Source organism: Ammospiza nelsoni, chromosome 7, assembly GCF_027579445.1.
Source record: "Ammospiza nelsoni isolate bAmmNel1 chromosome 7, bAmmNel1.pri, whole genome shotgun sequence".
In the NCBI taxonomy this organism is placed as follows: domain Eukaryota; kingdom Metazoa; phylum Chordata; class Aves; order Passeriformes; family Passerellidae; genus Ammospiza; species Ammospiza nelsoni.
In genome coordinates this window covers 23,779,154-23,805,156 of record NC_080639.1, presented here as the reverse complement: position 1 = coordinate 23,805,156, position 26,003 = coordinate 23,779,154, and the positions used below count along the sequence as shown (strand labels likewise).

Genomic DNA, 26,003 nt, shown 5'->3' with positions numbered 1-26,003 from the left:
TTGTCATACGTGGAAAAGAGAGGATGGAGCAGGCTTTTTATGGTAAAGGCACAAATACAATTGCATAGCTTTTGCATACATGAGTATTTACTCCCTGAAACTAAAGTAAAATTTTTAACACCTTGTTAAGACAACTTCTTAAAGTTGCGTGCAGCTATTTAACAACAATAAATCTTAGTGTCACTCTGTCAGTTCCTATCAACCTAAAAGCTCTGCTTTCAAAAAGCAAGAAAATCTTCAAATATTAAGTAATCCTCAAGTATGATTTCTGTCCTCCATATGGAATGCATTTTGAACAACAAAACAGCATAAAAAAAGGTTTTACTTTGAATCCGAAGTGCAACCAGCCTTTGGGACATGCTCCTTGTTGGTTCGGGTCTTTTGGAATCTCCTTCTCTATCTTCTTTGGGATGTTACGTTTACAAATGCAGGGAAGAGAAACAGTACAGTTTTCATCACCCCAGAGTCCTGAGCAAAAAGAAAAATCACAGTTCAATGTTGGTTTGAGAATTGGAAAGGGGTTTTTTTAGATACCTTGGATATTGTTTATTATCTGAGTAAAAAGACATTCTACATCAAATACATTTGGACATACTGCATTACAATGGATTGATGGTTCATGGGCACATCCTTTTATTTCCAGTTTAATTTTGTCAAGTAAAACCAATTCGTCTACACTGAGTCATATAACATGTGACTATAAAACTATTTATTAAAAAAAAAAAAAGAGATGCCTTCCAGATAAAATAGTTTGACTTCCTTACATTGAAAGTTTTTGGCAAGATCCAAGTGATGATATGAAATGCTGGCCTGCTTAGGAGGAAAACATACTTTTCAGAAACTCAACAAATTTATGGCCAGCCCCTTTGGCCAGCTGAGGGGGGAGGGTGGGCGTCTCTTCCTTTTATCTGATGCTAATATGGCAATGGCAAACTCAAACATTCATAAGTCATGAATCAAAACCCCAATATCTGTGGAAAAAAAGAAGGTTTTATGTTTTTTCAGTTTTGACTTTCGAGCCTGGGATTACAACACTGCAGCTGCATTAATCTTTTTCAGCTCTTCTCACAAATACAAAGCTGGCTATTTTTATTTTCCTTGGAACCTGACCTGTTTACTTTATCATATGACTTGCAGATCATCAGAAAACAGACACTGGAAAATGACAGAAGTCACTAAACCAGCAGTACTGTGACTTTTTTTAAATACCCTAGTAAAATACAGAACTTTGCCATGATTGAAAGGCTAGCACCAAAATTATGGCACCCAAAATCCCTCAGCAGATTGGCTATAGGATCAAAAATAACATAGAAACCTGAGTACTGAAAGTCATGTGCTGATAGAAAAACAGTTGATAGATGTAGGAAAAATTGTCGCTAAGTCCATGTGGGTCTTTTGGTTCTGAGAAAACTGTGAACACCAGCAATGCATTAACATTATTGCTGTTCCACATAAACGCCCAATTAAAACTGAAGTATCAATATCACTGGAATCTTTGTATTTTGACATTAGAGAGCTGTAAATATTAATATACTTTTAAAACCTAAAACCTAGGCTCTGAGCATGTTAATGATATTTCATTATTCTTTTCTTAATCACAGAAGCAGTCACGCAAATTGTAACTACGGAGCAGGACTTTAATATGGATTGCATTTCTCAAAAGCAATGAAAAAAACAGAAACCCTTTGGCCAACAATAGAATAAAGTTACAATTACTGCAGCAAAAGGAAATAGAAAAGAAACCTGTTTGTGATGAAATGAAGCCACATCTTTTCCCTGGTCTCTGCAGATCTCTTTCCCTCCCTTCATCCCAGTTCTGGTATGTTACTGGTGATTCATCTCTCCAGCTGCACAGAAATGTTAAGAATAAAAGTTTCACTTTTTCCTTTGTCCTATCCTTACCTAAATTCACACCCTCCATCAAAGGGTTCAAAAGGAGATGCAAGGGAGAAGAAAATAAACAAACAACCACCGTGACCAAGGTCAACATAAATGTCTTTTACAACCTTGCCAGAAGGAATTCTGCAATGTGGAGATAAATTAAGAGCAATATTATCCTGAATGATATTTACATGAGAATTGAAATTGTCTCTTGAATATCCCTCAGTCACCAAACTGGTTTGGCCCATCACAGTGGGAGAGGGCATGCCAAGCACAGCTCACAGCACTGTGGCACACACGAGTCCTTACCGAAACTCCTCACTGAGGTTTTCTGCGTGCAACCCAATCCACCAGTGAACATCAGTAGTAGAGAGCTATAAAAGAAATGGTTTGCAATGTGTTTAGATGTTGTTGATGTTGTTGCCCTTCTACCAATGCATTAACAAACTCCTGAAGTCAGACTGTGTATTCAAGTAGCATCTCCATTGGGTTCCAATGGGAAGAACAGGTGCTAAATCCTATCCATGTTAATTCATGTAACTTCAGTGGGATTATTCACTTGAGTAGAGAATGATTTAGCTCCCGAATTTCCACAGGATTGCTGATCTGTCTTCTATAACCCAAGAATTTACAGCCTATGTGGTTTGAAAAGACTGTCATGCTATGTTAGACCATAATTTGTTTTCCCCCAATTCCTAAAACTAAACAATAGCAAATATTTCCTTTAAGCAGTAACATAGTGCTGATCCTTGATGTTTCCAAAATGCTTTCTGAACATTTATTAACTATGTATGGCTCATACCAGAGTATTCTAGTTACATCAGAAAGGTTCAAGAGAATTTCTGGTGTAAACCTGAGGAGGAAATTTAGAGGAAAATGTCTTTTTTCCCCCATATAAAAATCCATAGTCACAAGGGGGGTAAATTCAGTAGACATAATACAAGTCGGTGGACAGAAACACTGTTTGAATGTGAGAAACCATGATGGCTCCCCATGGGCAGAGAGGGGTGGGCAGAGAGGAAGAAGCAGAGAGGGATGTACACCACACATGAAACACACTTTTCTCTTTGTCCCCAATTACCTTCCCAACTTTGGGATAGGAATCTGGCTTTAGCTCCTCCTGGGTCTTGTGAGGCAGATTGATCAGATGCTCAGTAGTAGAGCTGATTCTGCAGATTTGAAATGTAATTGAACTTCTTACGCTAAATTGGGCTTCAGGGAGAGATATGAGAAATGAAGGCAGAAAGAACATTGTAAAGTAAAATGTCTTTTAGATTCTGCCTGGAATAACAGGAGACAGATTCTCTGAAAGATAAGACAGAAAATAGCCTGAGGATTTATTTTTTAAAAGGGGTGCTTTTTCTTACCTTCCTTATTTTATTTTGAATAAAGGTTTGTTCACCAGAAGAATTTATTATTGCCAATCCACCACGAAGCCAGCCACAGACAAATTTACATGTTTCCCATTCTGCAGGGCTGACATGGAAAAGATATTCTGCTCCTTGATAATATGACCAGGGCAGTTCTAGAAAATAAGCAAAAGAGTCAGTGGCGTGCAGAGGTAAAAAACTCATTTCAAGTCTCACATTTTTTTACCCCCATGGTCTGCCTACAGCCACATTTCAGAGGACAAATATACCACTAGGAACAGCAGAACCATATTTAACACATCAATTTGTGTGACAAAAAATAAACTATGAGTTTGGTTTATTTTCTAATACTCTACCCCTTGAGACTGCAGCAATATCAAGAGCAGTATCTGATGCTGTGGTATTCCTAAATAACAGTGGCAGATTTGAGCTCTAACAAATAGTTCCTACAGAGTAAATTTTCAACATAGAATATTTTAGTTATTTTATTTTTAACGAAGGCTTAAATTGTATGTCCATGTGATACTGTTTCAAGATGAAAAAAAGAAAATATTTTCATACCAGCTGTGTACCAATTTGGACTGGTTGGTTTGACACCTGCAAAAAAACCCCAAAAACAAACAAAGAATCATTAAGAATATTGCTATTGTTGTTCAGGGAGAAAATGGGAGTTAAATGTGGAATAAAATAAAATAATTGCCACACTCACTAAAAAGCTTTTACAGTAGTTTTTATGAATAACAACTTTGAATGAGTATTTCCAACTAACTGGTAATCTTGCTATATGTTTTTAAATTGACTGTTCACATTAGATCTGTTAACTGAACAACAAACCTAAGTGGAATAACCCATTTGGCTTTGCCATGATTTCATGCAGAAGACCAGTGACAACTCCAGAGGTGGCTAAAAAGGAGATTTTTAGGTATTTTTTTTCTTTGTCTCTTCTGAATTGCAAGTAATGTGTATAACAGACAGTGCATGATAATTAACATTCTACCTTTTGGTATTTTGCATATCCATTCACGCTTTTCTTTGCAGTGTGCTGGAAAGACTGTTCTGTTTACTTTGAACACACCACAGCTTCTTGGGTCATCTTCAACATACTTGTCCTCCAAAAATGAAGATACAACCTGAAAACAGCACATTCATTCACTTTCACTGACAGCCCAAGATAAAGCATTTAAAAACCTCACCATGGAGAAAAAGGAAGGATTTAGACATATGTGTAAAATAGGAACAGCTAAGCAACAACTAGAGGACTGAGGTCTGCCTAAATTATGATGGTAAAATACAAATAATAGGGTCCATAGCCATATTCTCTCAATGCCCTGTCCAACTCATTTGTAACAGGCTTCTTCATAAAAATGAGTGAATAAGTTAGGTTTCACAGTTGTTAGCTGTGAAACCTAACAACTTTTTGACATGATTAACAGCAGCTGCCCACATCTAAAAACCTTTGCCTCCATTCAATGTATGCTCAGATGTGACTTGTAAGGTTACTGAAATACAGAGTAAACAGATAGTTACAGGTGTTCTGTCAGACCACTGCCACGTCCCTCCAGAAAGTGCATTTCTTTTATTAAATCCAATCCAGAACTGTCTCTCTTCTGTTCTACAACAGAAACAAAGAAAATAACATTTCTCATGCACTTTTTCCTCAGCCATTTCAGAAACAATTTTTCAATAGTACAAATACACATATTAATTTCTTCTCCAATTCAATATATTATTCCATAATACATTTCTTAACTTTTTAGAATTCTTGAAGTAAACTCTTGCTTTCCCACTAAAATGTTAGATTATGTTTTACAAGACGAAAACATTTAAAATAGGATTAAAATAGTAGAATCTCCATTTCAACAAGGAATGTTAATTCACAAAAACACCACCTTGACAACAACAGCTCCTCAACATTTACCACAAAGATCACCTTCAAAAAGAATCACATTGAAATTATGCTGAAACATTTCACCCAATTTTAGCTCACGTTAGAGTAGGGACTTCTTTGGACACTAGCAAAGAGGATGGAATAATGTCAATTGTAGATTAGTACAATTATGATAAATCTTGTTGGTGTTAAAAATATATTTACCTATCAAAAATTGTATATAACAGATTGTTTAAAAATGTTTCTTCATAGATGTGGCTAAAACTAGCAAGATGGGCTCCAAAATCTTGACATAACGCTTCTGCTTCATCCCATGTTCTTCTCATCAGAACTTTTTCATTGTGAAATATCTGCAATAAAATAACCATTGTCATAAATTTAGCTTGTTTTAGAGAGCAGTTTTTTCAGAAACCCATAAAAATCAAATATTAGTCACAGGTTTTCCTAACCAAACCAGGTAAATTTCAAGCAAAGCTCTGATTCTTGTTACTGTCTCTCACTTTCCACTGCAGTGCAGGACGGTAACAGGAAATTTTTGTTTGCTGAGTCAAAGAAATAATGCTTCATCAAAAATGTTTTAGGAACAGCATATCCTTAAGCGGATGTAGAATCAGAAAAACTCAAAGCAAGTATGACATGTACCTTGTAGCAGTTGAGCAGATTAGGTTCTGACTCCCATCCAAAATAGCAAGAACTTGAATACTTTTGAAAAGTAAGATCAGGTTCTTCATAAGAACTGACTTTTTGCTTGCACAATGACATGGCTTTGAAGTTCTTACAGCTTTTCACCTCCCAGTAACCAACAGGGTGCTTCCCTCGCATAGCCACACATCCTCCAGAATGACCTAGACATGGGGATAAGTGCTGAATATCAGAATAGAACATCTGAACTTTGCCATTTCTTTGGTCAAGTTGCTGTTTTATTGACATGGCTTTCTGGATAAAAGCTTAATGAACTTACAAAACTAGCAAATTCTTTGGTCAGCAGCCAACTTATAAGCCTCTCTTGGCTGGCTTGAGCTTGTAAAATGAACCAGGACAAACAGTTCCTCTCACAAAATGCACAAGAAGAATTGCAATTAAAAACATTACTTTTGCAAAATGCAGTAGTAAGCAATAAGTGTAAAGAGTCCAAATCAGAGAGCCATTATTGAAATGGAGTATCTTTATAAATATGTCTCTATTTTCAGATATTGCTTAGTGGTTTGTGTTTCAAAGGTTGAACAACTGTTTAATGTTTTTACTTTCTGTTTCCTTGGAACATTTTCCTAAGAATTACTATGAAACAAACAAGATAAAACTAAAGGGGAAGAAGAAGAAACCTCCACACTGTTATTCACAGAAATGTTTTTTGCAACCTCTGGCCTATTTTTCATATAGAATGCAAATTTCAAACTATTACTGAATAAAATTCATTACTTTTCAGAATCTTTTGCTGGGAGTCTCAGGAAGCCCTTGAAAAGCTCATGAAGAAGTGTGCTCATGGAAAGCATCAGGTTTGGGTTTTGACATTCTTTAAAGAATGTGATGTATGCAACAAATGTATTACAGTTCATAAAGGAATGTATGCAAAATACCTCATGGAAAAAGAAGAATTTCAGAGATCAGCTGTGTCTGTAAGGAGGGCAACTTCTTGTGGAGCCAACAGCAGATGCAAATTTATCTCTGCTCTCTTGGCCAGGCAGGGAGGAAAGGACTGGGACTCTTCAGTCCCTGCTAAGCACTGGTGCTGTGGAGAAGAGAGCACCCTTCCCAGTTTCCATTTCCAGCCTTTCCATATTTTTACCAGCATGCTACTCACGTGGCTGGTGCTTGTTCCAGTTTGTGTAGCTCACTGAGTGATTCTTGCCTGCTGTACTGAGCCAAAAGTATTCTCCCGTGTTGTTAAGGTCTTGCAATCCTATCCAAAAATAAGTTCTCTCAGATTCTGCCATGCTGCGGATCATGCTGTTGATAAAAGCTTGTTCAAACCTTAATAAAATAATCAAAATAAAGGTTTTTAGAATAAAATAGGTAAATTGATATTTCAGTGAATATTTCTCATGACATTATTTAAATTACCTCAGATGAGAAAGACAAAATGGAGGTACTTAATTTTCTTTACAGAATGCTGTGGGGAACTTGAGGTATAAGTCTGTATCCCTATTTTTTCAGCACTTGAGCACATAAAAGAAACACTAGAATCAGTTTTTAAATAAAACCTCAGTGCTTGAATTGCAAGATGTAAAGACAGAATGTATTAATGATGCACAAATTAAAACAAGAAACTCCAGGTATGAAGGAAAAATGTTAGTGGGGTCTGAAAAGGCTCCAGAAGAAAGAAAAGAAAAATCTCTGCACAGAAGTGTCCTACTGAAACCAGCAGATACACAAACCAGCACTAAGATAACATCTGAAGGACCCAAAGCACCAGCTGAACTGAGTACAAAGAATCTTGATTTCTTCACTAAAGTTATGTGAGAGATGTACACCTTTTTGCAAGTTATAACTGCTGTGCATAGTAAGCCAATTTTCACTTAAATGTAATTAGTTCTGATATAACTGTTATACAAACTCAGAAAATAATGGCTAAATATAAGGATGACAGTAATGCAAGAGACAGAATGCAACACTGTGATCAATGTTACAGTATCTGTAACACTGTGAGGGACTCGGAATTTGCATTTAATTTTCATTTCCTCTGCACGTCCTCTTTTTATGTCTACTCTCCTTCCTCTACAACTTACTATCTAATGAACACTTTAGGATCAGTTACTGAAAAGGTTTTGCAGTTTTCACTCCAGAACAACTAACGTCAGCAGTAATTTAACAAAACCACAAAACTAACATGCTTTTGCTACTCCTTGCTACTGCTGCTAACTGGAACTGGGAAATAACATCATAATTAGTGATGGGTCTTCCAAGAAGTGAAAAAACAAAAATAAAAAAAAGCAGAAAAAGACAGAAGACATTATTCTAGTGATGTGCAGTATGCCTACAGCTCCCTGCCACATTTGAGCTGCCAATGCTCAGCTGCAAGGATTTGTCCCTTATTCCCCCTGAAAGGACCTTTGTCACACTGCAGCTCAGTGCTGCACGCCCTGTGCACAATCCTGGAACCACTGGGCAGAGCAAATTCCCACTGATGTCAATCTTTAGGTAGGGTAGCCAGTGGTTTCCTAAAATACCTACCTACTCTTTATCGGATTGCTGAGGGTTACTTTCCCTGGTCTAAAGGGAGCAGATATTTCCTCCTTGTATTTTTGGGCTTTGGGTTTTTTTGTTTTTTTTTTTTTTTTATTTAGGCTTTTTTAAAAATAATAAATAGGCAGCAGTTACAGTATCGATGTAATTTATCTATTAGTAGGTCAAACTTCAATGGAAAGCCATCATGAAGGGTAAATAACAAAGGGAGCAGAGAAAACCCAAGCATCTGGACATCTACAGAGGAGAAAGTTCTTGCTAAAGCTGGAATAGAGGCAAATAAGAACAAGGCATGGGAAAACAGCAACAAATGCTTTCAAACATTTACTCTCACTCTATTTGCTGAGAAATCACATAAAATGAATACATAAACAGAAGCATTTATAAAACATTAATTGATTTGGATTAAAATTTTATATTTATTTCACTATAAAAATAAGTATATTTTCATCTTTCAGTACACCTTTCAAGTACACTAATAAAGTTTCTCAAAGATGTTACATACCCCTGCAGCAAGCATTTTCTTTAGATTTCTGCATGCCCAAGTGTGCACATTGCTAAAAGTGTTTATTAGCCTAACAATTTCTCATTAATAAATTTATTTTCAATTAAAAATTAAGGCAAAGCACACCTTTGATTTCAGCTGATGTTAGTAATTATGCTCACCTCTCAAGCAAATATTACTTCACCATGGTGATATGTTTTGCCATGCAACGCTTAATAAAGTTAGAATAGCTCTTGTTAGAGGTATCTTCACGCTATCTAATAGGATTAACTACCTGTTGGTTACTGATACAAGTGCAGATGGGCAGAAATAACCACTGGAAGCAAGTTCAAAACTTCGAGGGGTACTGTCGATTTTGTAACAATATCCACCATGTCTTTCCCATCCCTTAAAAGAAATGAACATCATTTTATAGATTATTAATTATTGTATAGTTGTTAACAACTTGGCCCCCTTTTGTTTGATGATGCCTGGCATCCCTGCAGATCTTTTCTTTGCTACCATGGTTGAAGAGCAGTTACCCTCAAGATCACTGAAAATGTGTATATCAGATGAGCCAGAACACTGTGCCTGTGGTCAGCCTGCCTCATTTCATCTCATTATTATCTTTTACTTCATTCACCCTGGGTGTCCAAAAGACACCACCAGGACTGGTGTAAGTTCTGCTGGTGTGAGCTCATGCAGCATACCTGCTTGGATTTATGATTAACTGTTTTAAATAAACAAGAGGACAAAGAGATAATACACTCTCTCAGTCTTTTGATTAACTGAATGTAACTTTTTTCACATTAGAAAGAAAAGGATCAAAGCCAAGGGACTGTAAGAGAGTTTAGCAAATGTTTTTACAGGGTGTGAAACACCAAGCAGCAGAAATTTATCCTGAGTAGAAGTTGCCAGAGTGGGCCAAAATACTTATGACCAGTGGCTCAATACCTTGAGACTCAGTCCTGAGGATCACAGGATTGAGAAGAAGTTGAAGTGCTATCAAACTGCTGACTACAGCTTGTCAAGAAAACCTTGATGCTCTGCACATTTTTCACCCAGTCAGGACTGGGACAAACCTTTCTTACACTAACAACACACAAAATTCTTGAGTGACAAAATACATTGGTCCAAATTAAATAAATGCAGTCACCCTAAACTTCTGGAAATTTTAAGCTGGAATCAAGTAGTAATGTCCACAATGGTATGGCAAGAACTCTGGATCTGGACACTACATCTGGCAAAAGACTGCATCCGACTCCAAATGGTTCAATTGCAACCTTCTTAAAATTCAACTGAACTGGCTGCGTTTCTTCATTTCCCAAGAAACAAGACAGGAAATCTAAAAAAGGAAGACAATTAGCTAAATAATAAAGCAGCTTAGAGAGATTTTTTTGCCTCCACAGTTTTGAACATAACAGAAATTTAACAAGCTTCTTCTTTCCACACTGTGAAAAGGAACTGATGGCAAACTAAGTCATATTTTAACATGCTTCCTTTTACTACTAGAACACAGAGCCTAAATGCCTGAAAATATGATACCATCTCCTAGTTGGATAGCTGTGCTCTTTCCCATTTGTGTTTGAAAGCAAATGTACAAGTGGAAGAGTTCACCCTCTGTGTCAATGAAACGGGTAGGTTTTCACCCTGACATTCCATTTCAGTGTATGAAAACCATGTGTGGGAGGAGGCATCATATAACAGCCCTTATTTGCACAGATGTTGGACAAAAGGGTTTCACTTTTGATCTAGAAAGAAATAGGAACTTGGGTAACAATCACTGATGAAACAACAAGCCATGAAAGGCATCTTGTGAAGCCTTTTAATCTTACATTTAAATTTTGTTTACATACTTTTAAAGCAAACAATGTGATTTTTCCAAGCAAAACATGCATGTTTTTAAGATGAAAAACTGAAATTATCTATTTGCATCCACATGTTCTGTACCTGTATTTAGAGGTTACCTATATAGTTCTATGTCATTAATATAGTTCTAAAACAACCATAAAACCACTTACCTCTGGACAATTTGATTCCAGTTCAGGAGAGACACTATTAAATTCCCCTGCTTTTTTGCAGATATAGAAAGATTTGTCTTCACATTTTTTAATCTTCCAATGTCCCTCCTAAAGAATAAATAGAGTATATTCCATATATATCCATAGTCATGCATATCTATACAAATATTAGATCGCACTCTCTCTTCCTCTTTTAACTCTTCACTAAAAAAAAACTAATTTTTCTCACTCCATTTACCCAGCCATAGATGGTCCATTTACTTCTACCAACACTGTCAGCAGGACATCCCAAATCAATCATACAAATGGGTTTGTCTCTTTCACTCAGCATTCAAGATGTAAAGCATCTTGATTAACTAACACCATGGCCATGCCAGACCACCTTTCTTTCTGGCTATCACAGTTCTTTGTAAGATTAATCTCTTTATTTGAACAGTCCTTACTCAAGATATTACAAACTTTATATCATATAATTTTCACACATCTGTACATATAATTTTCATACATCAAAAACAATGCTTGAAAAATTTTATCCCAAACCTACTTTTCCTTCGTATTTTACATTTTCATTTGTTTGTTTACAATTGCAAACTAAGTAAAATATGACTTTGGAATCTAAACCCTCCCCCCCTCCCCACCTCGCCTTGTTCCAAAGTCCTATTTTCTAATTCCAGTAGGAACAGACTTTTCCCAGTCACTGTAATTGTCTTGGTTTTCTCCTGAGTTAAAGATTGTAACTTGGACCCACTACTGTAGAGACAGCAGAACCCTTGATACAGTTTTCACACTCAGACAAAACATATTTTACAAAAAAGTTTTTAAAATTATAGTGCTACTTAAGCAATTCATGTATTAGTGAGTTTAAGAACTGGTAATTGCAAAAGTAAAGTAAATGCATGACCACATTGCAAAAGAATTGACAGTGCCATGAATACCAACAAGATAGGATAGTGTCGTTTTAATATTACTCTCTGTTTTACAAATCTTGACTGATCTGGTATCGATCTCTCTATCAATCAATCTGCTATCAACTTCTATACTTTCATGTAGACCTAGACTATTGTTTTGAAAGATACTCCATAAAATTTATAGATATTTACACAAACATAATACAGGCACAGCTGACAGTTTTTCAAAACATAAATTTGAAACTTTCAAGACCAGAACTTATGCATCATAAATTATGATACACATTACTTGGATTTTAAATTACTTTATCAAAATACAAACTCATATTTGTTCTCTTCCATTTGCCAGGCTTTACATATGTTGTATTTTTATTGAACATAAGCTCAAAATCTGTGATTTATTTTCTGTGCATCAATACTGCAAAATGCATTGGTTTCTAAAGGCCGTGCTGCATTTGTCATAACATGAATGCATTAAGAATCAAAAACAACGTCATACTCTAGGTCATGGCTTAAAAAAGTATGCACAGCAAGAAATAAAATTATTATGAGCTAAAATAAAAGTGTCTAATTCTTTTAAAAGAAAACTTACAGGTCCTTGTGCCAAAACACAGAGTTGTCCTGTTCTTTGAAAGGTGTTAGGCTCTTGTCTGTGCCAGTTAGAGAATTTTACTGGGGTTCTATCTGACCACTCAAAAACAACAGGGGTGTTATTACTGTATAATCCAATCCATGTCTCTGTTACATTTTCTGTAAAAGAATAAGTGAGTTCAGATTTTAACGTGAAGTGATAAAGCCTGTTTTTCCTCTAACACGATACCACCATTAAAAGTTATTCATGGGATTTTATCGGAATGTCCTTCTTTCAGGAAAAAATAAAAGCTGTATAAACTTCAGGAAACCTTACTGATGAGACTAGGTTCTACTGCTCTTGAAAGCTAAATAATTTCAAAAACAGAATCAACATACATGATAATATGCTTTAAAATCCTAAAACATACAAATTAAGAGCATATGCACTTTCTTGAAGTGTATGGGCAAGCAAAACTGATGTGGGAGTGAAATATTTCTTCATATAATTTTCCATGCCACACTCAGCTTTAGGATTCTCTGAGAGTTATAGGGTCCAGTGACAGCACAGTTGTAGCCAGTGTCTAACCAAAAAAGGAGAGATAAAGCTTGCATTTTGATGTCAAGTTTTATTTTACCAGCCTCTACAGGAGAAAAAGCACTCAGGCTTTCAGGCATGTAAGCCCTTCTCCTGAAGAGAAGCTTGAACAAGCTGGAATGAAGCAGCAGACTGAAGCTGAACTCAAACAGAGAACAATTACATCTATCCATTACAGCATCCCTGCCAACAATGGTATTTGTTATCTATGGAGGGTCTTCATGGAGGTGAGGAAGATGATGGAGGTTAACATCCAATCTCCACATGACACTTTGCCCCAGCTCTGCGAGAAAAACTCAAAACCAAACTGTGCAGCTCTGCCAGCACACTGGTGTCTGTGGCAGGCAGAAAATACTCACTTTCCTTTGCTGCTGTTATGACAACAAAAGTATTGGCATTGCTGCATCAAAGAGCTTTTGTTCATTAAGTTCCTTGTGCAATTGTGCTGCCTCTCAGGACAATGTGAACCAGCAGAAGTGCTTTGATACGCCCTGCTGACATCAAAGGGGACTCTGCCCTCACAGTAACAGCAGCAATTTTGCAGTGTGGATCAGGCCAGCTTGCAAGCCAAAGACATACTGAATTGGTTTTGCTTCTAAGCACAGCTCTAGTATAAGGTTGATGACTGAATGTTTTGCAATAGTTTGCAAGGAACCAGGCAAGAGTAGGAAAGGACAAAAGCTAGCATTTTTACTATGGCCTCACTGTGTCTGCTTCATGGAGTCATCTCTTTATTTTAAGAATAGTTATTGGAAAAGGTGACTATGCATTTTTAAGACTCCTAGAATGGGCATGCAACATGGTTTCTTTTTTTGCAAACATCATTTGGGTGTGACACATAATATAGCGCTTAGATGGTTACAAGTTAAAGAGCTGCACAAAACAGCACCACAAAATACTTCAAGAAACACCTGCACACTTAAACTCCCCAAACTCACCACTTTCAAGCAATTTAAGGAGCAGCTCTTCATCTGCCATGGAGGATACACTAATGAGCCTGCTATTTTCACTCTGGCATGAGAGAGAAGCATCGTTCCAGCTCTTGTGCTCTTTATGAAGTCTGTAGCAGTTGCGATTGTGCGGGTACCAGCCAGCGTCACAACGAGTGGCACGGTACTGCCAGGTATCTTGAAATGAGCACACCAAGTTCATGTACATTAGACAGAATTGCCAAGCTTATGCTATGTTCATAACACGTTCAGAGTTGTTTTTTTTTAACCTTAAAATGCTGAAAACAGAGTTTTCCAAGATGACTTAAGGAGGCCTAAACACCTGCTCTATGGATCATCACCTACCAAGCAAACTGAAACTCCTTCCATTTTATTTGATGATTGAACTGTTTGGGCTGCTGGACTAGTGGCAAAACCTAATTCAGTTTAAAACACAGTTTATCTCCCTTATTACTTCTGAACCTGGTTCAAGGACAGATAAAGCTTTTTCAGACACATTACCTACAGAATGTTTGGATAGCCTTCCTTTACTACCTGAAACATGCTGCTAAACTTTCTTTAAGTTACTAGGAAGGAGCTGAACCCGTGTAAGTAGCTCATATAAAACCAAAAATTTATGCAAGTAGCTCTTATAAAACAAAAAAATTATGTTAGAATAAACTAAATTCTGTTTTTGACTTTCTCAGAGAACAGAGTCATTCTGAGTCATTCCATGCACCACACATCTTATACGCATTGTATAAACACTTGAAGTATATGTACAACACTTTTTTGGCATATCAAAAATACAGCACATCATAAAAAACCTTGCAAATTTTGTGCTTCATCTATACATCTTTCTTCCATGTGTGCCACTGGTTAATTCCATTCACGCTCAAAACCTATTTTGCAACTTCTAAGTGTGGCTTATATTGTAATATAAAAGGGAATGAGCATACTGATGGTGTAAGGAATCAAGTAAATGTTATTTGTATTAAAACTGTTTGTTCCAAGACTCTCAACAAAGAGTGCTTTGTTTTCAAAGACTGAATTTAAACAGAAAAAAAGTGTTATTACATCAGTTAAAGTAAATTGTATTCAACTTAAACAAGCAAACCCACACATTTACTGCAGGTGCAACTCTGTTCTGCTGACTTTATAGTCAGGTGGCTTCTTTTGCTCTCCTTGCACCCCCACAAACAAGATACAGTAACACTGACACACTTACCCAGTGTTTCATGCTCTGTCTTATTTAAATATTTTTTGCATATAAAAGGCAATCCAGATTCACAAAAATAACTGTTCCAGCCATACTTTAGTCTTGGATTAATCACTGCACAATGATTTTCTTTATAACGGTTATCAGAGACATCTGCAAACACATTTTTGAGGAGCACAAAATTACAAAAAATCAGTTCTTAGTTGTAAAATGGTGTTGTAAGGTTCCCTGCAACTTCTTGAATTAATGTATAAACAAGCCTGCATACCCAAACTTCTAATAATATTTTACCAGTACTATGGACAGTTGAACATTTACCATTAATTACATGTGTGGCAATGCCTCCTTGGCTGCTGCTCTCAGATGAGAGACTGAAACAAGCTTGAGTGTCTATAATTAATTGTTGGTGGACAGGCTTCAAAATTAAGCAAACCAAGGCACAAAATTCATTTTAGTGTACTAATTGTAATTACACCTTGTTAACATAAAAAAATTGAAACTCCTTTCCTCCATGTAAGTAGCTACGGTTTTTAAATATGCAGCAAAGGAACATCTTTGAAAGTACAAAAGGATTGGACCATTAATGCTTTGAAGAGATAGATCTCACTTGATGTTATATCCTTAGAAAGGCTTTCAGTTTGTGAACATGAATAAATAGATCTAACAAAAATAACCTGCACTCATTCACTTAATTCAACTTTCAAACATAGCTGTGGGAACAGCAGTGCTGCATCAAGCTGCAGTTATAGAGAGCATATAATTATGCTGCTATAACACATTCAAGAGGAACATCAAGTACTTGCTCTCCAGTTGACAAACATTAGTGGTGCTCCATCTGACCACTGCCAGCCAGCGTCTTCAGCCAGGTGGTTCAGGCCCATCCACAGCATCATGTCTGTGGAATTTAACTGCCCTGAAACAGAAAAAATAAACAAAGTAATACTGCATGCTTTCCCCAAGATTTAAAATATCTACAGGCATAGACCTGCTGTCCTGACTTGTTACAATTGGAATAAAACAAAACTTCAAAGCATTCTCCACAAAGTTCAGGCTGGTTGGCTTTTTTTCCTGTCCTTAGAAATAGTAAGTTGCTCTGTTAATCAACACAGAGATGAAAAGGAATAAAATTGAAACCTGAAATACTTCACAAGCCACTCATTCTGCAAACCCTTCCTACATGAGGTGCTGCTGGCCTTAGAAGTTAAATCTAGAACAAGCAGCTACATAAACACTAGCCTGTTTACATAAACACTAGCCTGTTTCAGCTTTTCATAAATCAAACAACTTTCAGAAACCTTTACAGCCTTGCAGGCATATCAAAAAGCCAATGAAATATTTTTGAAACTTCCTGTTAGCTTATATCCTTCAATTGAAAACCAGCAATAGTGGGAAGCAATGAAAATCGGAGGCAACCTTTGCATCAGAACTCCACCACCCATTCCTCCACTTGCTTTTCTCCACTCACACTAAAACACTCATGAAATCCTTCCTTTCAGAAGGCTCTGCACAATTTGTTTGAGACATTTGCTCCAAGGGGAAAAGCAAATTGCTTATCAGAGAAGGAGTAACATGTATTTATACAGCTGGCATTCTTTCCATCCAGGACATTTATTTTAGGCCTGTAGAAATGCTCCTATCATTCCCATTTACTGAAGTCCAGCTTACAGGGACAATTTAGCAGGAGAAAGGGACACCAAGGTAGACTGCAGAGAAGGTAACCATGTATTATTCTCCAAAGTAAACAAACAAACTCCCTAACCACAGCTGCAGGATGAATGGGAATCTCTGTGGGAGGGAGAATTGAGAAAATGACACCCTCAAGTAACATCACCACTTCTGCATCTCAGTTTATTAAGGTGGGGATTTACCTTCATCCTTGCTCTTTCAAACAGCTCTACTGAGGTGTGTTGAGGTGTGTTACATGACACAGCCCCACAAGCAGCAATGGGAGAGACATCACTCAGGGTATTAGGCTCCAAAGCTATCCCTTTGCACAGGTAAGGAGGAAATCTAACTACAGGTTTCCTACAAGGTCCCCAGAGCAATGTCTACTCACTGCTTAAGTTAGTTATGTAGTCCTGCTCCTCGGGGTTGGTGACACTGAGCAGGTCCCCTCCTTGCAGCTGACAGGCAGCCCGAGCCTCAGGCCAGCTCAGCACGGATGCCAGGTTGAACTGGTAGCAGGTGTGTGTCTTGGGATTCTTCTTCCAAAAGATGTCACAGCCCCTCTCTATTCAGAAACAGATTTATCACCAGCTGCCCATCATGCCAAACCAATCAGAAACACAACACCTTGAACAATTTAATTAATTAATGACAGCAGAATCCCAAAGGAAGCACAATTGTGATCACCTTTTCTGTCACTTAGTTAACACAAATAGGGAAATAGGGCACTAATGAAATAAAATGTTGCTCCAAATTTCAAATGGTTGATAAAACACTCAGGAGCTGATCTGCAGCTGGTGGTGATTTCCACAACTCTCTTGAAGCCAACACAGCTACATTTTAATTTATTCTGGCTAATCATTTGTTTCTAAAGCTGAACATTGAAATATTCAAATGGTGAACACCTCACCCAACTTGTGGCAACACTCACCTTGTACTGGTGGTCCTTGTACTCAAGAGAATGACCTTTAATTAAAAAGGATAAGCAAGGACACAAATGCTATCTATTTTAACGGCTTCCCAGAAGTACTCACTGCAAAGACACATATACAGCTGTTTTTAAGATGCTTTGGAACAGAGATCTGAAATGTAGCTTGAGTAGGAAAGGCTTTTCCAAACCACTTCTACTGAAAGAAGACACTATTTTGCTTACTTATGCAATAAGCTCAAATGTTCACAAAGATTATACATCCAAAATCCTTTTAACAGCAAGCAGTTTTAAAGCTATTGCTTTCTAGTATTTTAGCCCAAGACAAATCCAAGCAGTGCACAGAAGAAAAGGAATGTGCCAGATGCAGGGCAGTCCAAGCAGCAGGTGACTTTGCAGGAGCAGCCCTTAGGTAAAGTGTCCCACATAAGCTGCCTGTGTATGACTAGGACAGAGGGCTTTGGCTGCAGGGTAAGGTCAGTGGGCTGCACAGAATGAGGTCCTTCTCCTGATCCCTCTGCTGGTCCTTCGGCTTGTTTTGTTGTTGTGATGAGGACTTTGAGTCTCAAAGGTCAAACAATAAACTATAACAGATTTTCTAAAGATATTCCTTTGTGCTTTTTAAAAAGACATTCCCTTCTAACAGAAGGGAAGTAATCCAAATCCAGACTGTGTCCTAGTATTACTAATAAAGAACAAACTCATGGAGGGGGGAGAGAGAAGACAAGCAACATCTTACCAGCATTTGGGCAAAACCCCCATTTTTCATCTTGTTCATAGTGAGTTGTTGTGGCACACCACTCAGATTCCTTTCCATCTCTGGTACACTCATAATACCACTTATTGTTATATTTAAATGGAAAAACGCATGGGAGACCAAAAGAATTTCCAAGCAAGGTGTATGTTTCTGGAAAAGAAAGTAGAGATTCAAAGAATGCAGACCACAACAATTCTTTTTGCCCCCTTATGTCATTATTCCTGTATTTAGCAGCAGTGATAAAAATAAAATGTCTAAAATGACTTTTAAATTTTAATTTATAATTGGTAACAGCATTACAAGTGTGAGCATTATAATTTCAGAAAATAAAATGTAGAAATAATAATTTATGAAATTTGTCACCATGAGACGCATTCCTGTAACTTACTCCATTAACAAAAAAAATCCCAAACAAAACCACAAGCCCCAAAATCTGATCAATTAACACAAAGCCTGTATCTATATTTCAGAACAACCATATAAAACAGCAATTAGTTAAATCAGTACACACTCAGAGACAAATTCTACTTATTTATTAGTCTATGACATACAAGTAATTTAACATTATTCCCCTGCTTCTCCTACTCTTTATAAAGTGGATTTCTAATGTGTGTTCCACTCTCTTTGTCATTCTTTGGGCAAGGAAACATACAAGACAAAGGAATATTAAATAGAATTTTTAAAATAAGTTTTTATCCTGTGGAGAATAATAACACAGCTAAAGAACTGATGCTCCACACATTAGTTTCCACAATCAATGCCTTACAAAATATTTAAATATTTTCCTATTGTTTGTTCCTACTTTGAGGACCAAAATATTGAGAGAATCCAGTGCAACTGAAAGCTGTAAAAGCTTTACCTCAGTGAGTGTCTCCTAAATCTCAGAGCTTCTAAAAAAGGTCAAAGAACCACAACCACACTTTGAATGAAATTGTTTATCAAATATTCCACACTGATAGCTTTAAGACCAAAGTCCTTCAACTACAGAACCAATACATACTGCCAAGTTCCTAGAGGTTTCTAGAGTTAATGGCTGGCTGTGCACATACAAAAGAGCAGTTTACACATTGTAAATCTCCTTCTGATGTGAATGAACAGAAAATACTAGGAACAGGTCAAAAAATAAATCAGGATTGCTTTTCTGTCTGCCTGCTACCATGCTGCCAGCTACAGAGGGATTATCTCAGTCCTGGCAAGAAACCAAATTCAATTGCTACAGACCTCTTACTACAGTTACAAATATTTTAATTTTTTTTTATTTTGAAGGTAGCTATCCCTGACACCCCTTACTTGGTGGACTAACAGGCTGGCTTGCCTTTGCATGTGCATGAGTTGTGGTAGAAGGTGGAAAACAGAACCTGAAAGAGATTTTACCAACACAATTCAATACTTTGATTGTAAATCTAGGCTAGAAGTACCTGCCTAATGCTGCTCGTCTCCTCACCTATCTGAGATGTTGCAGTATTAGGGCTAAACCAGGTCTACTTTCATGTTACTGTGTGTACATGGCAAATGTGTATGACTTTTCATGGATTTTTATATTTTTCTGTCTGGTCTTAAGTATGAATTCCATTAGGCTTTAAAAAAGAAGTTGGGCACCTTCCCAGTTATCACAGGTCTCAAAGAAGAAGTTTGGTGAGAGCAGAGGCTGAGGTACATCTACAGGGGAAACCACTAAGACCAGATCTGGAACCCAAACACCCAGTTCAAGTGGGGAAAATCAACAACTTCAGTCTGAGACAGTGTGCAAACATCAGGCCTCTCCCTCTTACAGAAATGCTGAGGAAGGGGTGAAGGTTCAGGCTGCCTGTTCCTGTTTGAAGTCAGTGGGTTTATCTTAGTCCTTAAACCTAGAAAACTGTTCAGGTCTGCAGACCTGGATCTTGATGTACATTCTTACACCTCAGCTGAACAGCTACACACTAGCTGAACAGCAGGATTTATCAAACTTCTGTTCTCTGTTTCAAAGTTTGACACGTTCAGAGTCCAGGTGCAGAACATGGCAGACACTGGTCCATGCACACTGCAAAGACAGACGGATTTTCAGTGACAGAAACTCCAAATCCTTTCTTCTCTCTTTGGGTTAATCTGATAAGGGAAGCTGCAGCACAGCCAACAGCAGATCCTTAGTAACCCTTCTAATTTTACAGGTGGTTTGAAATGAGCATTTCCTGATTTGGAAGGATACTGGTTGGTGTGGGGGTCAATTTAACAAAAGAACATCAATTGTGTGGTATGCTCACCTCAACCACTGCACATAAAAAAACCCACAAACTTTGAGGCCCAAACCGCAACCCAGAACTTCTAAAACTTTTCCCATCTAACATTTCTATAACAAAGTTTTATTCTTACCTTGGAATGGATGTTCACAAAGATCTTCATCATAGGACATATACTGTTTCCATTGACAAGTAGATTTTTTTTTGGCCACAATATATTTACTGTTTTCAACTGCTAATTTAAACTCTGATACACCAACTAACTCTTTTCCATCACAGTTCCACCACAATGAGTATTGAGTTGAATCACATTCAAGCATAGCTAGTGGCTGCTCTGGTTTGCTGATGTTCAGCCCCAGACAGGTGCTGCTGCCTATGTTGAAAAGACGACGGTTGGACACCCATTTCCATAACATCTTTTCTGAGAGCTGACTGCAGTCCTCCAGAACAAGGCCAGCTCTGTCCACTTTAATGCACAAGCTGGAATTTTCACTCTGGATCATAAATATTCCTTTATCTGCAAGGGGAAGAAAACACAACAAACTTTCAGTCTGTAGAATTCTGCAATTGATTAAATATTATTAAAAGACAAATGTTTTAATTGCAGCTACTTAGGAAGAAAACTGAAAATATCCATCAGAATAACTGACGCTCCAAAAAACTAATGAGTACTGATCTAATTTTACTGCCAGCTGATTTTTCAAAACATGTGGGCTACTTGCAAGCTCACAAAAATAAAACCATATAATACTTCTCAGGCTGGATAGCCAAAAATGACCTCAAACAAAAACAAGAGGTGCCCAAAAACATCAGTCATGTTTAAAGAAAAAGCCACTGCTCACCAAGACAGAGTAAAGGACACAGCAATGGAGAAAAAGTTTAAGTAATACAAGTCATGCTGTACACTGCAAAATAATTCCCAATGTAGATGGGAGAATGCAATTAAAGTAAAAGCTAAATATTTTAAGACTGACATTGCCATATTCATTCTTTACTCTGCAACTACAGAGAAAGAAAGAAAATGAGTTGCATTGTCAACAGGACACAGGAATAGCAGGATTTCTCTATGCCATTAGAACTGGTGGCCAAGGGTTAAAGTATGCCTTTGCCATTTGATACATATTGTTCAACCATCTGTGACTACCTTCCACAAGAGCAGATGTTGTGGGGCTAGCCTGACATCCCAGATTTTTTGGAATCACATAGAAATTCACTGAAATATGTGACATCATGTTGTAAGTATGTGAAAAAGTCAGCTGTTTAATGTCTTGGGAGCAAAAGTTGAACTGATCATATAGACTGAAAAGAAGAGGGCAGCTGAGGAACTGGAAATCAGCAAAATGTAAGCCTGTAACAGCTCAGCAACTTGATTCACTCAGAAATCCAGTGGTAAATAACCCAAGAAGTTCTGTTCACATTATATGTGAGATATTTTATGCCTCAGGAGATTATGTGTTGAGAACCTGAGCAGCACCTCCATTTTGCCTTCAAATTTTACAGTAATAATTTCTGCCATGCATACTTGCATCTTTCTGTATTTCACTACACCTAGCATACTGAAGCACTAAATATGACAATAAAAAATCCCTTCAAACTGACAGAGCCCACAAATGAAATATGAGATGCAGAGGACCACTCAGATGCTATGTCTGAGTTTAGAGCATAGAGCTTAGGTGTGGCCCTAAAAAAGGAAGAAGTTTCAAGCAGCACAGTGACAGTGCTGTCTAACAAGCACACAGGAGATCAGCTCAACAATATAATGTGCATACAACAAGCAGAACAGAGAGGATATGGATTATGGAGAGGTTTTTGGTTACAGATTCTGCGTAGAACACATTATGACTTACAAAGAGGTGGCACTGCAGATTGTGGCACTGCTAACAGTGGCTGTTTCCCCCATGGCTATAGAAACTGGCAGTCTGATGGAGCTGGAGCAAGCTGTTCTGACTGGCAGCAGGTGAAAACCAGTGAAGTTTTGCAGTTTGTACTGGTTTCACCCTTCTTACCCAACCCAATCCTCCATGGGCAACACAGGTGTCTCTATTTACGTGGCCAGAAAGAGTTTCTGCCTCTCATACTATGAGTATGTCTTTTCCACAGCAGTCTTATCTTTGCTGACCAAAAAATACACTGTCAATTTGCTAGGTAACTAAAAACTGGGATGTTAGCACTAGTAAACTCTGATTAATGAGATTAATTCACCAGGATACTGGGATCCACATGTATATTGTGAGTTTGAGGAAGTTTATCTATTTCCACAGCATGCAGCATCTCCCAAACAGCACCTTCCTGGGGTGAGGGGAGCAAGACCACAACCCAGAGGTGAAGGATTCTCAACCTTTGAAAGCCTTTATCTGTAAGGCCCTTAAGAGTGGCAGTAACTGCTGAGAAAAGATAAAGTTCTTTCCCAGTGTACACAAATAACCCATCTGGATGATTTCTGTGAATAACGTCCCTTTTTCATTCTGGGGCAACTTGCGCCAAGAACAGCCAGACCATAATTCTTGAGCCCCCTTCCAAATGTGGTTTCCATTCCCCACATACAAAATGCAATTGGCAAGAGAGCTGAGCTTGCTCGCCTGAAGACTGCCAGGAAACAGCCAGCTCACGGCAGAAGTAAGACATGAGAGATGGCAGGCTCAGTGACAGCTCCACGAGCTCCAGCTCAGCTCTACGAGGGGCAATGAGACAACTGGAGCGACATCAAGCCTGGGAATGCCTCCAGGCTCACCTCTCCTGAGCTTGCAAGGCTACACCATTCATTTCACAGCTGCTCACACAGATGGGTTCTGTTACAAAGCTCCTGGTGTCAGGGAGAGGTCTGTGCCCAAAGTCCTGCAGCTGAAGAGCTGCAACGGAGCGCTGCGGCCCCAGGACTCCAAGAGGAAAGGAGATAATCTATGCTTTAGAAACTGAATGGGTGAAGAGAAGTCTTTAGAACAGATCCACTTCTCTACATCCACGCCCCTCCACACAAGGACAAGGGGACAACAAACGTATTCCCAGAGAGAAGCCTGGAGCTGATGTTTAGCCCCAGATGAAGAGCTAATTGCTGACCAGCACCTCTAAGTTCCTGTTTACTCGGGCTCAACACAGCTAATCGGGAATAAACGGCTGTAACAAAACTAGGCGAACAAGATAGCTTAATTTCCTTCCTCCTTACCTCCCATTTCCTTCCCTCCAAAAAAAGCAGAGAGAATTGCTTATGTGATAATAAAGGAAGTGACAGGGATTTATTGGAAATGAGGATAAAACTATCGCTATTCTCTCCGGGCGCATGGAGGACCGCAATGGGCAGCGGAATAAGGAGCAGTGAGGGCGCGAAGCAGAGCCAGCAGGGCAGCCCTCGGCCCTTCGTCCCGGAGCGCTCGGAGCCGCCGGGGCTCGGCGGAGCCCGGCGGACCCGCACGGCAGCAGGCTCGGAACGCTCGGGACTCGGGGCTGTGCCCGGGGCCCCCGCCCGCCGCTCCGCTCCGCTCCCCACCCCCGGGCCACCCGAGGCGTCACTCACTCCGCAGGGAAGGCACCGCGTCCCGGCCGAGGGCGGCGGCGCCGCGGCCGCCCAGCAGCAGCAGCAGCAGCAGGAGGAGGAGGCACCCGGCCAGGAGCCGCAGCCGCGCCGCCGGCATCGCCCCGGCGCTGCGCCCGCCCGCGGCTGCCCCGCTCCGCGCCGCTCGGCCCCGGGAGCGGAGCGGGCGGCCCGGCCCCGGGGAGGGCAGAGCGGCGATCCCACCCCGGCGGAGAAGGAGGGGCTGCCCCGGGGGCGGCCCGCGGGCTCCCCCCGAGAGGCTCCGGGAGGGCTGCGGGGAAGGTCATTACGGGAAGTGCAGCTCGGGCCGGCTGCCTACTGCCATGTGAATCCAAAACTGTGGATTCACATGGGCAAAATACTCCGTAATGACATTATTTTCCATCTGAAAACACCTACTTTCTTTTGCCTGTACCCCAAGTACTTTTATCTTAAAAAGAACTGGAAAACACATAGAGACATTGGCGGTGGGAGGCCACCGTCAGCACACTCTGTGCTCCCAGGTTCGCTGTTCTGTACCTGAGCTGTCCCAGACCCCACTTGGAGACTTGTGTTTTTTGCTAGGTCAGCTTTGACCTCGAAGTCATTTTATGTTTGGGCTTGGGGAAAAAGAATTGCCATCTTCCATTTTGTTCATCTCTGTGTTCAGAATATTTGCAAGAGTTGCCCCCCTTGGGCTGAGTTTCAGTCTTGCAGAGTCAAAAGCAGAATCTCTTGGATAAAAATAGAGTAACTTTAGGGGAATCCACGGGACTGTTTGTTTTTAATCTGCGAAAAGCATGATTCTGGTGTCTTCTTTATGCATAGCAGACAAGTAAGTATATAAACATGTACATAAGTGTAAAAAAATAAATGCAGTGCTGGAATTGAGAGTGCTCCCCCATGTCTAATTCAATCATAATAGAAGGATGGAAAAGAGAAGCCTCTGGGCTTGGGGAACCTTCTTTCTGTTGGTTGGTAGAAGAAGCACTTGAGAAGCAAGAGAAAATAAACACAGAAATAAGTAGATAAGTGGAGGAGTTTCTCCCCATTTAACAAATGATAAAAGTGTCTGACAGAGCAAACAGCAGGAAATACTGCTGCAGAAGCTGGTTTCGAGTGATCTGACTTTGCAGGGCAGAAGGGCTGTAACTCTCAGGGGCCTGTGGTGTCCCTCTTCTCAGGAAAGCTGTAGCCTTCTGAAATTTTCAGATTCTGGGAGAGAAGCTTAGTAATGAGCCCTTTATGAAAATCTGGCCAGTCAGACCTGTCTAGATCTCTTCAGAACTGTTAGGCCGCTGCTTTGAGTACTGAGCTCCAGAAAAGGGCTCTCTTGCTGGGTCACACTGAGAAATTCAGCTCTTTTCATGATAGAGCAGTTAAAAATAATAGTGCCACAGAGCAAAAATGAGGCTGCTGCAAGAAGGAGCACAACTGGATTTTTCTGCTGATTTCAGCAAGATCAAAGTAATCACATTCTCATTATGTATTCCTAATAATTATCTTATCAAAGTATTTTCGTAAATATTTTGCTAAATGCAAATTAGCAACTTAATTAATTCTGACTGGTTTTCCTTGCTATTTTTACTTGCTATTGACTTCTTTCTCTTTGACTAAACAGTTTTTTACTGCCCTCAATCTATTTTGTTCTCACCAAACTGGTAAATCCTTTCTAGTGCATACTGACCTGGCTATTTATAGCTAAGATATACTTATTAATTTAAAATAATAAGAATTCTTGGCTGGAATAATGGCTTGTAGAACCAACATGACTGGCAACATTTTCTGAAGTAAACTCCATGGCAGTCAATAATACCTTGCTCATTAAATGATATAATTTTCCAGTTTTTGGGGATGGGGGTGTTCAGGTTTGAA

General features: G+C 38.9%; 1 protein-coding gene across 1 annotated transcript in view; it reads right to left on the bottom strand.

Moving 5' to 3' along the window:
- PLA2R1 (phospholipase A2 receptor 1) overlaps positions 1-24,298 on the bottom strand; it is a 35,783-nt gene extending 11,485 nt beyond the window's left edge. The window contains exons 1-20 of the mRNA XM_059475958.1: positions 24,132-24,298; positions 20,754-21,137; positions 18,384-18,551; positions 17,108-17,281; positions 15,851-15,964; positions 15,061-15,204; positions 13,842-14,030; positions 12,328-12,485; positions 10,828-10,935; positions 9,102-9,214; positions 6,941-7,110; positions 5,782-5,984; positions 5,344-5,489; positions 4,779-4,863; positions 4,249-4,381; positions 3,813-3,848; positions 3,249-3,406; positions 2,191-2,255; positions 1,744-1,847; positions 326-468 (exon numbers count right to left, since the gene is read on the bottom strand). Coding sequence (XP_059331941.1) covers positions 326-468; positions 1,744-1,847; positions 2,191-2,255; positions 3,249-3,406; positions 3,813-3,848; positions 4,249-4,381; positions 4,779-4,863; positions 5,344-5,489; positions 5,782-5,984; positions 6,941-7,110; positions 9,102-9,214; positions 10,828-10,935; positions 12,328-12,485; positions 13,842-14,030; positions 15,061-15,204; positions 15,851-15,964; positions 17,108-17,281; positions 18,384-18,551; positions 20,754-21,137; positions 24,132-24,249 — 2,913 coding nt within the window. The 5' untranslated portion in view covers positions 24,250-24,298. The remainder of the gene's footprint in view (positions 1-325; positions 469-1,743; positions 1,848-2,190; positions 2,256-3,248; positions 3,407-3,812; positions 3,849-4,248; positions 4,382-4,778; positions 4,864-5,343; positions 5,490-5,781; positions 5,985-6,940; positions 7,111-9,101; positions 9,215-10,827; positions 10,936-12,327; positions 12,486-13,841; positions 14,031-15,060; positions 15,205-15,850; positions 15,965-17,107; positions 17,282-18,383; positions 18,552-20,753; positions 21,138-24,131) is intronic.
- Between the last annotated feature and the right edge of the window lie 1,705 nt (positions 24,299-26,003).